The sequence below is a fragment of the Asparagus officinalis genome, chromosome 3, assembly GCF_001876935.1.
Source record: "Asparagus officinalis chromosome 3, Aspof.V1, whole genome shotgun sequence".
In the NCBI taxonomy this organism is placed as follows: Eukaryota; Viridiplantae; Streptophyta; class Magnoliopsida; order Asparagales; family Asparagaceae; genus Asparagus; species Asparagus officinalis.
Window position 1 is genome coordinate 44,912,959 of NC_033796.1, and position 17,931 is coordinate 44,930,889.

Genomic DNA, 17,931 nt, shown 5'->3' on the forward strand with positions numbered 1-17,931 from the left:
CAGCCGCCAGTGATCCCGATTCTCCTGCCTCTTCTCTTTTGAAGCCAGGTAACGTTATCATCCTTTTTCACTGTTCAATTTAGTAAATAGTTAATATTGCTTGATTTAGTTTAATTAATTAGTTTAATTTAGTTAATTAGTTAATCTTGTTCAATTTTATCCGCTGTTTCTAATTTTAGTTTAATTCTGTTCAATTTTAGTTCAAATTTATTCACTGTTCAACTTCAGTTTAGTTAATCTACGTTCATCTAAGCTTGTTATTTTATGTTTTTTTGCAATTTTATATGAACTTAATGCATATTTTTGTGAATTATTATAATTAAATAAATTTAAAATAGGGTGCTAGGCCCCGGCTTGAACGCCTAGTCCGCCTAGCTTCTCCTATAACATTGTGGAGGAGTTTGCGGTCAATGAAGATTGGCATTGTTTTTGCTGTGGGAATTTGTAAGTTTTGGGAGACTGAGTGGGAGGTTGAGTCAAAAAGGATGAAGGAAAAACTGTTAATTTAAACATCATTCAATGAGAGCTACTATTGCCAGATTATCTAATACAAGCTTTCATTTATATAACAAAACTAAGTTGGCTCTTATTCGTGACCCCCTTATGGTGCATGTGATTGTGTATCCATGCATAAATGTATACATTGACAAATAATATGTAATATTAGTGATGACATCGGTTAATAATTTAGGAACAAAATGCTCAAATGCAGATGCCAGGCCTCTGAGAGTGCAGGGAAAGTAAATACTAAGCATTCATCATACTCTTGATTTGAATATAAATTGATGTGTGGGGTAAAATTGCTAGTGTAGAATAAAGGTTAGAAAACAGAGAATTGGTTGAACATTCACTAATCAAATTCATCATTGATGATTGATGATTGAACTTGATTTAAATTGGTAAATTAATAGAAGATATGTATGTATGAGATAACGGAAAAAACCCAGAAAGAATGTATTTCACATATGAGTGCGATTGTATTCATCTTAAGACTAGTCTTTTACAGATTTTAGGCCCTTATGAAGTTACCGGTGATTGCATTCATCTTAAGACTAGTCTTCTACAGATTTTAGGCCCTTATGAAGTTACCGGTGATCTTTACAAGAGCATAACCCATTCCTAAAGCAATAAAATCAGCCTCCTTACAATCTCTGATATCAACTTGGAAGCTTTATGGCAATCACTACAAACCCTCAGATTCTTCATGATCCTACTGATTTTGGTGAAGTATTCATCAATCCATAAGTCAAAGGCAGCTTCTCACCGTGTGGAAGTAAAACCTCCTTTTTTTCCCCTCCCCCATCCTTCATATCCAGCATCACAACAGAAGTATCCGACACATACCCATTTGCTCTCATTTTCTTCACCAATTCGTTCCATTTCTTGCAAATTTCTTTCAGTTTTGGACGATCGATTTGACTAGCAACAACTGTTCTATCTCTCAATTGACTGAAATCGTACTCCCACCAGGCATTGTTCTGACTTCTTGATGCTTCATAAACCTTCTAATATTATTCACTACATCCCTGGATCCCCCCATCACTCAGCCTATGCATATATCTTTGATAAAACAACATAAAAACATTAGTTGTAGATCTCAAACACGTCTCTAAAACAAACAATCATTCTCCTCCTTGTTCCTGTATGCTTTAAGTTTCTTTGAGCCATATCAAATATTATTTTTAATCTTGAAAAAGACTTATAATTATATCACAGGCAAGTTCATAGCTTAATTTCTCCCTATAACAATTGCGCATTTTATATGTTTATATTTCTTTGCAGAGTTTTAAGAGCAGTAAAATATAGGATGCTAGAACGTATTTAAGGAGTTAATATGAACATGAAAACATTGAACATTGGCAACATAAACTACATGATGCATGCATGTAGCGTTATAGAACATGCTAAAAAACCTACAACTTCTGGATCTTATTTCTTGAACCTCATTCAAAAAAATTCAACAGTGATCCGCAACGTAAAACACATTTGCTAATTAAATTAGATCAAGGAATGTAATAAAGAAGATTAATAACAAATAATGAGAAACTCTGGATTAAGAAACCAATGCTAGTCAACAACTAAACCATAAAGAAGAAATTCTAACTAAATTTTAAACATGAAGCAGAAAAGTAATGATAAGAGTAGAAAAAAAAACTCACCTTTTGAGCACTTGTGATAAAAAGAGAAAATCAGTTGTAGAACGAAGCATCGATCAAGAATTTCAATCAAGTGAAAAGGCTGAACTCATGTTAACAAATTCTCCTACAATAGCATAAGAACCTAGGTAGGTTTACACATCAAATTCTTAGCAATTAAAACTTAAAATGACTAACTTGTGTATATGTTTCTCTGAAATCGAGTGAATATTTTAACGCATTTGATAATCACATTTTGGCAGCTTTAGCTCAAACAAATGTAAGTATTAATTATATGAATCCAAATTTGTACAAACTTTAAAACATAAGGCTAGAAATTTTTGAGTTATATCATCACCAGAGGTCCGAACATCACAATGAAGAATATTAATAATTACATACGAAATTCAAGATAGCCTTGCATCTATAGTCATATTATATACACGCTTCTAAGTGAAGCAGCAAATCCATTTCTAGTTAATTGTTTGGCCCTTGATTTGCATTATATAGGACCTAGTATTGTTCATCGTTAGATGGCTTGTCATCCTAAAAGTAGAAAATACAATCAATTTATTTTTGAAAATAAAAATTACCAAATATGTAGGCAAATTCAAAAGAATGAAACCTATGATGATAATAGTAAACATTGAGAAAATTAAATCAGAAATAGGAAAAAAGGTTAGGAACAAACAATAACTTATATGTGAGACTAATAGTAAACTGTAGGAAAAACATTTCGACCTAAAAATCAAAAGCAAGAAGATGAATACCAAACAAAAAGAGTAAAAAAAACTCACATTTTCAAAGGGTTGTACTCACATTAGAAAGTCTATTTTCTTTTTAGTAGCATCAAACCGAGGTTTGTATTTCAAATAGCTAGTAATTAGAACTTAAAAATGACTTCAACGCTAAATTGTGTTATCGAACCAAAGTAAAAAAAATAAAATAATAATAATAAATAAAAATAAAAACTAAAGCCAAGCGAGATAGGAGATCCATGATTACCTTCTCAAGATCATTGTTCCCAAAGATGATCACTCGTGTTCTTTTGTATGGATTTGCCTGGCTTTGGCTTGTGCAGTTGGACACCCTTGTCCATCATTGCCCCTCGATGATTCTTCAAATCAACAACGAAAATTAAAAGATAGAAGAAAACCTAAATAACTGAAAGTGAGATCACGAAAAATAATTAGAAGCAAAATTATGACATCCATCAAATAAAAACTTTTCAATTAAAAATTCATATCCAAAACTCCTAGTCTAACAAAACCTATATAGTGAAAATAAAAAAAATCTTTGCTATAAGTAGCGCCTCTCAAATGACAAATTCATACAAGTAGGGAATATCTCACTACCAAATTTGCTTGATGGACTTTGGAGCTTTCGAAGGCTGATGATAGCATATTGGCGAGAGAAACTAATCCTTGAATTGACAGAGATGAAAAATATGTGTTTGGAAGATAAATTTGACATTAGGTAATAAGGAAAAAAATATTTATAAAAAATAAACAAGGAAATGAAGTATGCCATCAAATTAACAATTTTAACTAAGGAAAGTCTGAGAGACGAGTGTCTAGTAATTAAGTGTTTGGGTAAGGGATATTATGGACCATTGAAAGTTTTTCTTGAACTCCCTCTTTGAAATGGAGAAGAATGATTTTCAATTAAAAATTCATCTCCAAAACTCCTAGTCTAACAAAACCCATATGGTGAAAATTAAAAGAAAAAAATCTTCTTGCTCCAGCACTTCCATCTCTGTTGCCAAGATGTTGTTTTGCTGAAACTTCCACTAACTACTTATCCTTACTGATTGTCACGGTTTCCTTAAAACCTTGAGCAGATTCATGGTTGGAATTTCCCCCCTCTTTCCCATGTAAGTTCCGTGGAGATATGGAAAGAAAATTTTCAAAATATCTCTTTCTTTCTCGTCTAATTGAATCCATCGAACTGGTTGTTTTCCTTCTTGAAGAAGTGAATCATTGATTTCATTCTCTATAAGAGATATTCTTTTTCGTATTGCAGCTATGAATTCTCTATATGCCTCGTGATTGTGTTCTCCCCAGAAGGATATTTCTCATGGCTTAAACTAACTTCCCTCTCAAAATCCTCTTAACTGCAATCAAAACCAATCACCATAACTGAAATTAATCACTGAAACTAAAACATAACCATAATAATCTAAATATATAGAAGAAATTCTCATTTATCACCTGTCATTTTGAAGTGCCAAGAGTAGTATGGAGCTCTTTTTGCATTTCATCCAAAAATTCAGATGAATTCCATCATTTTTTCTCTAACACACATCCTACACATTGATTCCATTGTGAACAAACAACAAATATTTAAGGGGAAAAAATCAAAATCCAAAAGTATCAGGATAACAACTCTCAAAAGCAAAACAATCAAACACCTGATAGGCATCCAATCAAATCCCAAAATTGAATTTTTACAACAACCTACATCTCATAATCGCAGAAATTACACAGAAACCAAAACCCACTAACATTCAATCAACAACACCAGAAACCACCCACTAAAATCAAAATTTCAATACTCGTGGAACATTTTCGAAAGTCAGGGGCATTATGTGTAACTGCCTAAAATTCATGGGTTTAGTATAGTTTTCAAAGTTTAGGGTGTATTTTACAACTCACATTAGGGGGTTTTGTGAATTACGTTTATTATAGGTGGGCTAGGTTTGGATCATCAAACAATACGAGTATAATCTTATTCATCAAAATCGCAATGAGACTCAGCCCAATTAGTACCGATATTGAGAACCTAATTCCCACTCTTTCCTTTTCTTCTTCCTCCTCTTCTGTTAAAATCCCAAGCCAAACTCCATAAGCTTTTTGAGGTATAGACTCTGGCTTTATTTACCCTTTTTTTTTAATTTATTTCATTTCTTTCATGAGTTTATGCCTTTAGTGTGGTTATTTTTTATTGTTTACCTCTTGTATTTGAGATTTCCAACTTAAAAGGATTCACAGATTGACATCATTTTATGGGGTGGGTTTGGACTAAAACATGTTAATTAATTCAAAATTGCACCTCTTTTTGATGCAGTTTCCACTGGAATCCTTCATCATGAGCTTCTGTATAGCTTCATTCTGATTATAAGGTTGTCCAAATGTGGGCAGCTAGGAGATTTCAGAGGCAATTTTTGAAGATTTTGCCTCTTTATGATAGGTTAGTTTGATTTTAATTCATTGTTGTATAAAAAGACATTTTTAATTGATTTTCTGATGACCGCTCCAGGGGTTTTTTGAGGAAGGAGGTGCCTTTGCAGTTGGAGGGTAGGAATCCGATTATTTCGGATTATGGTAGTGGAATTAGATCTTATGAAGTGCCTTTGTTTGGCTCGGTTAGTGGGATTCGGATGATGTCGACGATCAGAGGGAGAAGTATGCGGAGCAAAGTGGAGAAGAGAATGCGGAGGGAAACAGGGAAAACTATGAGGGAGGTTAGGCGCGCGAAGAAGTTGAGGAAGAAGTTGATGACTGAAGAAGAGAGGTTGATATATAACCTAAGAAGAGTAAGTTCTTGTTTTTCTCATTTTCTATATGTATTTTGGATGACGATGATGATCTTCTATATAATGTGTATTAATTGAAAGAAAAATGTCGCTTCATTTTGTTAAAAATTCAGAAAAGATGCATTCCGTGCCCTGTAGACCTCTTAATTAGTTGACGCATCGCTTTAATTGAAAGTCCTTGAGTTGCCAGATACCTGTCACATTTGGTTACACTATTAAATTTATTGCTATTTTGACTTTCCATAAGGTAGAAGTAATATAATAGTTATAGTATCTTAAGTAATCTGTGTTATGTTACACTCGTTTGCTATTTTCATGTTAATGTATTTATTCTTTGTTAGGATTATCGAAATTTTCTAATCCTTATGCAAAATGCAAAGTTGACTTCAAAATAAAGCATGTTTTTCGTCCATAATATGACTTATACACTAGTCATTTAAGGGTTCTCCATTGAATTGATGCATGCTTATTACTTTTTTAGTCACTATTATGATGTACAGAACACTTTGTATATGTCATACACTGAACTTTGAGTGAAATTTCAACCATTAAAGCTCCTGAATAAGGAGAACTATTAGGTACTTCCTTGATCTTTGGATAGTAATATAATAAAGGGTTAATTGTGAATAGAACCCCTATAGTATCACCTAATTGTGGATAGACCCCCTATAATTCTAATTATGCAGACAGATCCCCAAAGCGAATCTTTTTAGTCTAAGAGTGTGAAAAGAAAGTTCATAGAGGCAGATAGACCACCCGTAGCTCTGTTGGTGTAGATAGACCCCCAATTGTTGATCTTTTTGACTCCTAAAGGAGTCGAAAAAGTTCACCAATGAGGTCTGTTTGCAGTTGGGAATATAGTACAGGGGTTTATTCACACCAGTAGAACTTCAAGAGGTCTATTTGCAACTGAGTAATACTACAGTGGGCCTGTCAGCAATTAACCCTTAAAAAGTTTTTTCTTTACTTTATTCTTTTCAGCCTTTGGTACTAGCTACTGAAGGATGTTGTATCCATATCATTACCTAGACGAATATTTAAGAAACTATCGAAATGTGCATGACCTAACAGAACAATATGCACAAATTATCATTAGGTTTCTGCTTCTTCTTTTCCGATGTTATGGGTGATAATTGAAAAAAAGGTGAAAAAAGAATCATGTGGACTCGGATGTTTAATTGTCCTATTTTTGTGATCATATTACAAATATGATCAACTTTTCTACCATATTATTTGACTTTAGTAAGACTTGTGTCTTGTCACTTTTTCTTCCTAACCTTTCCATTGCGAGTTTATACTTGAAATCCAAGGCGCATATATAATAGATGCGACTCATGTGAAATTCACATTACATTATGATAGTACTATGTACTTGTGCTTAATTTGATCTATCTCACCTTTTTTGTAGAAACATGAACAAGTAATGCATCACTAATGTAAATATGACCTATGAGATGAGGTTTGTGAAGCAATTGATATTGTATACTAACTGTCATCTTGATAAGCTTTATGACAATTTGTTCTCTTTTAGAATTTTCTTTTTAAGGAAAAATGCTTGACTCTAATCTTGGTACCTCATGGATGTATAGTGGCATGCACTTTTTGAATTCTCTGGCTTCCAGCTTACAATACATTTTTCAGAAAAAGCTAAACTAGCTTAACAAGACTAAGATGATCAACATCACAATCTTAAGGTGGCACAATTAATTGGAGAGCATACAAAAGGATAGACTATGGTTCATATTTAACCCGCCCTAATTTGAATGCTTATGCAGCTTTTCTGGTGCACATTTATATAGCAACCCTAAAATTTCTTGTTTCCTGACATCATTCACAAAGAATAATTGAGGTAGGCGTCGACAGTCCAAACACTTCAAAAAGTATTTAATGTGATAATATGAATGTGATATGATGACTCCTAACCAGACTGTTGCAAACTATATCAAAAAGGGGTTAGCACTCACCTACGTTGCATTGGCACTTCTATCATGCAGCGGTACCCATAGCTGGCACTTCATGTACCCATACCTAACACTTCCCGGACACTCCTTGGTAATATATGCATACATACATTCAAATGTGTCTAACTATATAATACAATACGTGTTTTAATTTAAAACACATGTAATAGGCTTTCAAAACATATATCATACACTTCACACCCACTTAGATTTTTTGGAGGAGCGTCCGGTTTATTCAACCCAAACCGGTTAATAACTACGATTTGAAAGAGTTGTTTACATATCCAATTCAAAAAATGAGTGGCTTTCCAATTTATAATCTAGATAATGAAAGAGGCACAAAAACCAGGAATTTAAATTCTCAATGCATGTGACTAGAAAAACAATATAGATAATTGATCTCATGTGAATCATTAATTTATATATTATATATATAGTCATTTCCCCATATCGTGCGTTTTTATCATCTTCTATGTAACTTTCATATGAAAACACCCAACCTGTACCTTTTCTCTCTTTTAGTTTTTTTGGGTTGGGTTCATAATAGAAAATTTTGCTGTAAGGTTAACAAAAAAAAATCGTACGTTACACTTTTGAAGTACTCGATGTTTGCTGCATAAATTCATGATTTCAATGTTTGCTGCATAAATTCATGAGTGCAGCTAATATATCAATATCAGTGCACGTGACAAAAGCTAAGGCATACAATAAACTCACACAGCTAAAATTCATACTAAATTAAGTTGGAAGCATTGTTTTAAATATCCCCGACATGGCCCGATATATCCCCCGATATATCCTTTTACAGGGCTTGCCGCAACCGATATGGTCTTTAAATATCCTTTACCACTTTTTGGCTATTTTGAGTGATAAATCCCCAATATGGCCGACATATTAGCCGATATGTGGACCAATATATCTTTTTATATAGCTTGTTGCAAAATAATATATCGTGTTTGGAATTTTTTGGCAAGATATCAAGATTTCCCCATTATCAAATGACATTTTGTCCTAAAAAAGTAGATCGAATGTTGCAACGTTGCTTTGCACTTTTGTTTGTTTTAGAAGGTTGATTAGTGATCCTAAACATATATTATTCATATTTTGTATGCTTAAATTTCATTACATATGTTGAGATTGCATTTTAATGCATTATACTATGTATGCAAACATTCATTATGGCATTCTGATATTTATCATATATCCCCGATATTTCCCCGATATCCGCAATCTGATATGAATTTTGGCCATCCGATATTTCCCCGATATCCGATATTTAAAACCTTACTCCGTTTGAGGTGATTCGGTTGTTTTCCCTGTAAACTCTTCGTCCGAACTCGGATTTGAGTGATTCTGGGTGCGTTGGATGCTTGACGAGGAGTTCGATCCGTTTCGGTGGTTAGATTATCTGTAGAGTGGTTGAGGCACGGAGGGTGTTGTCCTTTTTATGAACATTGCCGGGTTTCCGATTGGTCCGAGTCTTCGTTGTTCCGAAATCCTGTCTGCTCACGTAGCTTGTCGATTCACTTCAGTCGTTCATCGACGTCGATTGGACTCCTGTGGGTTGGGTAGTGACGTTCATCGTCGGATATCCGCAATCTGATATGAATTTTGGCCATCCGATATTTCCCCGATATCCGATATTTAAAACCTTGGTTGGAAGCTGTCAAATTGTATAATGCAATGAATTTTTCATAGTTTACAGGTCTTTAGAATTTTATTATCAAGACAACACAGAATATAATACCCTTATTCTCATATTTTCTATTCTACTACGTATCATCGATTTACATTCAATCAAGTATGCTTAACTATCTATCATATTTAACGTAGAGCCGTAGAGGAGGGACCCACATAAGAAGGTGGTCATCTTCAATAAATACTCAAAAATTTCAAAGTGGAATTTAAAAATCTATCTAGCTGCTTTATGAGACCCTACAATTGGATGTAGATAAACTAACAGTCAATCAACTTCAAGACCATAATACCTTATCTTAATGCACTAGAATATATTCCCCTGTATCTCTTACCTTGCATCTTTCTAACTCAAGTACTCTTAAACCGTTCTAATAGACAACTTAAAAGGGTTTCATACACTCCTTTGCAGGTGGGTCGACATTGAGAAATATATTTCAAACTGCAAATGTAAAGAGGACCATAAAATTTATGATTGAGAGTAAACTTAATCAAAGATTATGTTTGACAACAAACATATTGCCTACGGAATATGCGGATTTGATACAGATTGGAGTTTTAATTCCATCAACCAAACTTCCAAGGTTTGAACTGTTTTAACTATTTTATTTTATTCAAGAATATCAATGAAAATTAGGAGAATTGCTAGGATTTCCTATTTATTAAGGAACTGGTAGAAGAACAAAAAAGAAATATAATGCGATGAACCCTAATTCATGCAAGTAGGTGAAATCATAAACCCTAGTTCCCAATTATAACGATATTAATCACCAGAAACAACTCAAATATCTACATTCAAAATCAAAGTCACCGTACGAATAAGATAATAAACTAATGCATAATCATAATTAATAAGGGATCCTAAGCTTTGAAAATTTAAAGATCAAAGATAGAAAATTTCCCCTTGCCTCTCTCTCACTGCTTCTTCTTCAACCTTGACTTTCGCAAAATCCCAAAGGAGAGAAATTTGGTTGGGTGGGTAGGTTGCTTTGTAATTATGGGAGTCGTATTGTGTTAGTTAATTAAACCGATTCTGGGTGCCATTTGTGATTGGACGGCTGAGATCAATTCAATTTGTGCGCCTTTGTTTTGATGTGGTTCGACAGTAGAGATGAGCATGAGATTATTATTATTACGTAGGAAGGGTGGAAATGGGAATTGCTAAGAAATTATTAGATAAGATGCCGGAAAAGAGCGTCTATGCTGATGATTTCGGAGTCCATTCAGGCGAAGAAACCGGCGTAGGCCGTCGAGTTATTTTGCAAGAGGGAAGAGATCGGTATGACGACTGACGAGGTTACTGTTGTAGCAGATAGACCCCCAATTGTGATCTTTTTGACTCCTAAAGGAGTCAGAAAAGTTCACCAAGGGGGTCTATCTGCAGTTGGGAAAATAGTACAGGGGTTTATCCACACTAGTAGAACTTCAGGAGGTCTATTTGCAACAGGGTAATACTACAGTGGGCCTTTTCGCAATTAACCCTCAAAAAATTATAGTGTTTACTTTATTCTGTTAAGCCTTTGGTACCAGCTACTGAAGGATGTTGTATCCATATCATTACCTAGATGAATATTTAAGAAACTATCGAAATGGGCATGACTTGACAGAATAATATGCACAAAATATCGTTAGGTTTCTGCTTTTTCTTTTCCAATGTTATGGGTGATAATTGAAAAAAAATGTGAAAGAAGAATCATGTGAACTTAGACATTTAATGTCCCTTTTTTTTTTATCATATTACAAATATAATCAACTTTTCTACCATATTATGTGACTTTAGTACGACTTGTGTCTTGGCACTTTTTCTTCCTAACCTTTCCTTAGTTTATACTTGAAATCCAAGGCGAGTATGTAATATATGCGATTCATGTGAAATTCACATTATATTATGATAGTACTATGTACTTGTGCTTAATTTGATCTATCTCACTTTGTTTTGTAGAAACATGAACAAGTAATGCATCACTAATGTAAATATGACCTCTAAGATTGAGGTTTGTGAAGCGATTGACATTGTATACAAACTGTCATCTTGATGAGATTTATGACAATTTGTTTCTCTTTTAGAATTTTCTTTTTAAGGACAAATTCTTGAAACCCCTTCTCTAATCTTGGTCATGGATGTATAGTGGCATACACTTTTTGAATTCTCTGGCTTCCAGCTTACTATACATTCTTCAGAAAAAGCTGAACTAGCTTACCATATATTTTTTTAAAAAGCTGAACTAGTGCTGTGACGAAGGTTATTTAATATAAAATGGTAATGCTATGTTCCACGCTATTAGTGTTAGCTCTCTATTTTTACATTTGCTTTTTGCACATGCAGGCTAAGAAAAAGGTGGCTTTGCTTCTTCAAAAACTTAAAAAATATGAATTGCCAGAGCTTCCAGCACCTCGACATGATCCTGAGCTACTAACTCCTGAACAACTTCAGGCATACAAGAAAATCGGCTTCAGAAACAGAAACTATGTCCCTGTTGGAGTTCGTGGAGTCTTTGGAGGGGTTGTCCAAAACATGCATCTTCATTGGAAATTCCACGAGACTGTGCAAGTTTGTTGTGATAACTTCCCAAAAGAGAAAATTAAGGAGATGGCAACTATGCTTGCTAGACTAAGTGGTGGAGTTGTGGTTAATATACATAATGTGAAAACAATTATTATGTTTCGTGGAAGGAACTATCGACAGCCAAAGAATCTGATACCTATCAATACTCTTACTAAAAGGAAGGTGCGTGCAGCTCTTATCCATCGCACTCTCATTAGAAACATGACTAGTAGGGCAGAGATTGCATCCACCTGACTTGAAATCAATTAGAATAGTACAAACATGTTTCTTATATAAACTAGGATTAGTTAAGGATAGAACCCCTGTACCACCACCCTATTGCGGCTAGACAACATGAATTGAATTATATTATTGCAGTAGACACCCCCCCGCCCCCCAACTGAATTTTTTAACTCTTTTAGCCTCAGGAGGTCTGTTCTAAAAACAGTTCTTCTGCGAGGATAAAAGAGTAAAAAAAATTCCAGTCAGGGGTCCCCAACTGGCTACAATAGAACAACGGGTCCATCTCAAACAATAAAACAACAGGGGGTCCATCTGCCGCAATTGGACAGTAGGTCTGGGGATCTATCCACAGTTAACCCTAAAAACTATACACCTACAAAGTACAAGCACATGCACATTATATGTATATAGGTAGATCTATATATGTAAAAGCTGTTGAAGCCAATTTTAATCATCATGGATGGTCTCTGTAGAGTCCATAAATCTTTTTATAGTAATTGTCAAGTGATTGCTTGAACCGTAAAAATCATGAAACGCAGGCATTATTCAAAGCAAGATTTGAGCAAGCTCTCGACTCTCAGAAGCTAAACATCAAAAAAATAGAACAGCAGCTCCGCCGCAAGGGAGTCAACCCAGAGGATCCTATCGCCATGGCGAGCATCCAAAGAGTAGCTTCTACATTCTTCAGGGCCATTGATGAGAAACAAGGGACTCCTTATGTCTTCAGAGGTGACAGAAAACCAACAGCTGCAGATGATTCAAAGGAGGGGGCTCTTGATGGCCAAATACAAGATGATCTTTCTCCTGAGGATAGTGACCAAGAGGAGCTCGACCGCTTCATTGCAGAGATAGAGGATGCAGCTGATCAAGAATGGGCGGCAGAGGAAGCTGCGGAGAAAGAGGAGGTTACTAAGATTCGGTATTGGGACAAAGAAGATGCAGGAATGAATAGGGGAAGGAATCCTCGTTGGAGGAGTGAATACTCTGAAGAGGACCGTCATAGTAGCCGTGGGAATAAGCAGAGAGCAACAAATATAAGAAAATGGGACAGTGGTGATGATATCTCAGGAGAATCAGAGGAGGATTCTGGTGATGAATCAGATGAAGATGTTCACATTCAATTGGCAAGCACCCAATCGAACAAGGATGATACTTTTAAAAGGCAAAATCGGGATAAATTGAATAAAGTGAGGGATGAATCTGATAGTGAAATATTTGGTGGTTCAGAGGGTGATGGGTTGTGGGAATCCGAGGATGAGAAAGATCAACAGAAGGCGCCTAAGCTCGATAACTACAATTACCATAGCGGTAGCGAATTCAGCGATGAAGAAGAATTTGGCGCTGGAGGTAAGAGTAGAAGTATGGTGGACAAATCTAAGAAGAAAGATACTGATGAAAATTGGGACAGCGATTAGATATTTATAATTGCGAATATCGTGTAAATGGAATATTTTTGAAAACGGGAGAGGCTTCTGCAGCCTACATTCCTTTTTTTTAAGAAGGAAATTATTCTGTCTTTGTAACGACCATAAAAATTTCAGGGCTGTAATTATGTTCATGGCCGCATTGGCTTTGCTGCAGGATATGATGCGTGAAAATCTTGGAATAGAGAGAACTGATACTGTAGAATGTGTCTTGTGATCAGTGAACCTGGCTGCTGTTGTGCAATGAGAAACGCTAGCATTTTCTTTCTCGGTACCAAGGTAACTTTAGAGCACAACTCAAGTAAAATATTTTAGTTTAATTTCATATAGAACTTACATAATGGTAATGAAAGAGAGAGAGAGAGAGAGAGAGATTTAGGATCAGTTTGGTATTGTATGAATTTATGATGAAGTTACTTACAAAAGGAGTTTATAGAAGTAACATATAGAACTAACATTTCCTCGACCACGCCGCGCCACGCCAATTTCCGCGCCCAACAATGGTTTATTACACAAGGATTGAGAAATAGAAGATAACAGAGGAGTAGAATTGGGAGAGTAAGAAAATAGAAAAGAGGAGGCAGAATCAGAGAAGGAGCAATTTAGATTAGAATCAGAGAAGAGATTTCTAAACCCCCTTTTAAGCTTCTTTTTTGGTTTGCTTCTCTACTGAAATGAAGCATTGAGGAATTCTTTGATAATGGCTGTCATCAGTACTTTCGATCAATGGAATACTTTCGTGGGTTTTACGGTTTGGGTCGTTTTGAAATTTCGATTTTTGTGGGTGGTTTAGGGTGTCTCTTTGATTGAATGTTACCGGGCCTTTGTTCCTGTGTAATTTCTGCGATTATGAGATGTGGGTTGTTGTAAAATTTAGATTTTGGGATTTGATTGGATGCCTGTTAGGTGTTTGATTGTTTTGCTTTTGAGAGTTGTTATCCTGATACTTTTAGATTTTGATTTTTTCCCCCTTAAATATTTGTTGTTTGTTCGCAATGGAATCAACGTATAGGATGTGGTTTAGAGAAAGAAATGATGGATTTTATCCTGAAATTTTGGACGAAATGCGAAAAGAGCTCCATACTATTATTGGACTGCAAAATGGCAGGTGATAAAGGAGAATTTCTTCTATATATTTAGAATATTATGGTTATGTTTTAGTTTCAGTGATTAATTTCAGTTATGGTGATTGGTTTTGATTGCAGTTAGAGGATTTTGAGAGGAAAGTTAGTTTAAGTCATGAGAAATATCCTTCAGGGGAGAACACAATCACTAGGCATAGAGAATTCATAGCTGCAATACTAAATAGAATATCTCTTATAGAGAATGAAACCAATGGTTCACTTCTTCAAGAAGGAAACCAACCGCTTCGATGGATTCAATTAGACGAGAAAGAAAGAGATGTTTTCGAAATTTTTCTTTCTATATCTCCACGGAACTTACATGGGAAAAAGGGAAAAATTCACGGCCATGAATCTGCTCTAGGTTTTAAGGAAACCGTGACAATCAATAAGGATAAGTAGTTAGTGGAAGTTTCAACAAAACAACATCTTCGCAATCGTGATGAAGTGTTGGTGCAAGAAGTTTTTTTTTTAATTTTCACTATATGGGTTTTGTTAGACTAGGAGTTTTGGAGATGAATTTTAATTGAAAATCATTCTTCTCCCTTTCAAAGAGGGAGTTCAAGAAAAACTTTATATGATCCATAATATCTCTCACTCAAACATTTAATTACTAGGCACCTGTCTCTCAGACTTTCCATAGTTAAAATTGTTAATTTGATGGCCTACATTATATCCTTGTTTATTTTTTAGGAATATTTTTTTTCTTTATTACTTAATGTCAAATTTATCTTCCAAACACATTTTTCATCTAAGGGAGTGTTTGGTTCAATTTCTAGAAATTATAGGAAATGTTTTTCACCTATAATATGATTTCCTTGTATTTCTTAAAAAAATTATAGGAAAAGTTTTGAGAAATCAAAAAGTACCAATTTTCTTGTTTTTTGTACTTTGCTTGTTTGGTTCAAAATAAGAAAATAGCTCATAACTTTATAGAAAATAACAAGATTTGGTAGATTTTTAATTAAATATGGTATGTGTCAGATTTCTGGTGATTTTATCTCATTTTGAGAGGAAATTGTTTTTTGTAAAATTTGGTAGGTTTTGATATTTTATAGAAAATATTTCTGTAAATTTTTTGTTGAACCAAACACAATTTACAGAAATCTCTAGAAAACTTTTAATTACAAATTTACCATTATCAGATATTTTGAGAAAAGTTTTCTTAAAAAGTGTGCAACCAAACAGCCCCTAAGTCAATTCAAGGTTTAGCTTCTCTCGCCAATATGCTATCATCAGCCTTCGGAAGCTCCAAAGTCCATCAAGCAAATCTGGCAGTGAGATATTCCCTACTCGAATCAACTTGTCATTTGAGAGGCGCTACCTATAGCAATTTTTTTTTAATTTCATTATATGGGTTTTGTTAGACTACGAGTTTTGGATATGAATTTTTAGTTGAAAAGTTTTTATCTGATGGATGTCATAATTTTGCTTCTAATTATTTTTCGTGATCTCACTTTCAGTTATTTGGGTTTTCTTCTAATTTTTAATTTTTGTTGTTGATTTGAAGAGTCATCGAGGGGCAATGATGGACAATGGTGTACAACTGCACAAGCCCAATCCGGGCATATCCATACGAAAGAACGCGTGGGTGATCATGTTTGGGAACTATGATCTTGATAAGGTAATCATAGATCTCCTATCTCCATTGGCTTTAGTTTTTAATTTTTTTAGATTTACTTTGATTCGATAACCATTTAGCATTGCAGTCATGTTTAAGTTCTGATTACTAGCTATTTGAAATACAAACCTCTGTTTGATGCTACTAAAAAGAAAATAGACTTTCTAATGTGAGCGCAACCCTTTGAAAATGTGAGTTTTTTTTACTCTTTTTCTTTGGTATTCATCTTCTTGCTTTTGATTTTGGGAAAAATGTGTCCAGGCCCCAAAAGTGGGAACTTCGTGTGACTAGCCCCCTTGTACTTTGCCCCAAAACACAAAAGAGGAAGATGGAATACTTTCCCCTGCTAAGGACTCCATATCATAGAGCATTGGACTGGGAATTATCCGAAATTGTAGCAAGCAAAATCCTCGATATCCCGCTTTTTGTAAGATTCACAGCCGTTCAAAGTAGCCGCTTCAAAAGATTTTACGTTGGTGGTTTCTGATTTTTTTCCTCCGGCTAGCGAAGTAATTCCAGCCATAACTTCTGGGGCTCTTGAGTCCCCTATATGTTCTTATTCCTCCCGATAAATTGGGAAATTGTATGGTGTGGACGACCAATTCGCAATCAAACTAACATTTTTCATACCCCCCACTTTTTTGAAATCAGGTATATCAAAAGGTGGTTATACTCTATCGAAAAAGCACAGACAGCACTCAAGGCCGATCACCGCAGGAGCCCCAAACAAAAGTAGTGCGAAAATATAGAACCGCAGTATGCATCCCATATGCCACTGACGGATTTCGGGCAAGGGCTTCATATAGAATAAGCCCCGATATATGGCCGTTGAACCTTAGTGTTTCTGCTGAGCCTGTTAGAGTCAAATTTTTTTTCCGGCAAAAAATTTTTCCGATTTGTACGTTCAATAAGACATACTGAAACATATTAGACGTAGCACTAACGGGAACAAAATAAGCTAACACGTAATTTATAGAACTAACATTGGACTCATATTAGAAACTAACATTGGACTTAAACTAGATCTATACGTTGGTATAAATTTGCTCTTGGACAAAGCCTGACTACATATTGGCCTTAATCTGGCTTGCTCTTTCGCAGATTACAGCTGCTAACATATTGGTTACATCTGCATGTCTGTTGGCGTCACTACCTTACTGTTTATTTGAGGGGGGTTCGTTGGTTTAACGACCAGCCAATTGTGGTCCGTCCTTTTCTGGATGCTCGCCATTGTAATGCTTTCTCCTTTTGCATTCGATTAGGGTTTTCGTAGCCATTCGCGTAGCTTTCGCTCCGTGCTGGGCCACCGCAGATGAAGCGCCTTTTCTTTCCAACTCGGCTGCGGTGCCCGACTCGTAGTCGTAACTATGGATTTTCCCGTAGACGACGACATTTTTCTCCGGCGAAAACCCTAGAAACGTTTGAAGATTCGTACAGAAGATTAGAAGATGAAAGAGTTCTTGATGACAGGTGCTAGGTGGAAGAGAGAGAAAGAGAGGGAGAGTAAACTTGTAAAGGTGGAGGGGCACATTAACCAGCTCAGTCCCATCAGAGGGCAAGATAGTAACTTCCGCTGGGCATTTTTTCTGAAAGAGTCAATTCGGGCCTCGTCGCAAATACTATGCGTATTTGGGGCTATTCCACATGGGGC

The 17,931-nt window shown here is 35.3% G+C and overlaps 1 protein-coding gene across 1 annotated transcript; it reads left to right on the top strand.

Moving 5' to 3' along the window:
- Nucleotides 1-13,758, top strand: LOC109833990 (uncharacterized CRM domain-containing protein At3g25440, chloroplastic). The gene is made up of 5 exons (XM_020401876.1): nucleotides 1-48; nucleotides 5,202-5,324; nucleotides 5,394-5,670; nucleotides 11,653-12,054; nucleotides 12,654-13,758. The coding sequence occupies exons 2-5, from the start codon at nucleotides 5,266-5,268 to the stop codon at nucleotides 13,527-13,529; spliced, it is 1,614 nt and encodes a 537-aa protein (XP_020257465.1). The 5' UTR covers nucleotides 1-48; nucleotides 5,202-5,265; the 3' UTR covers nucleotides 13,530-13,758.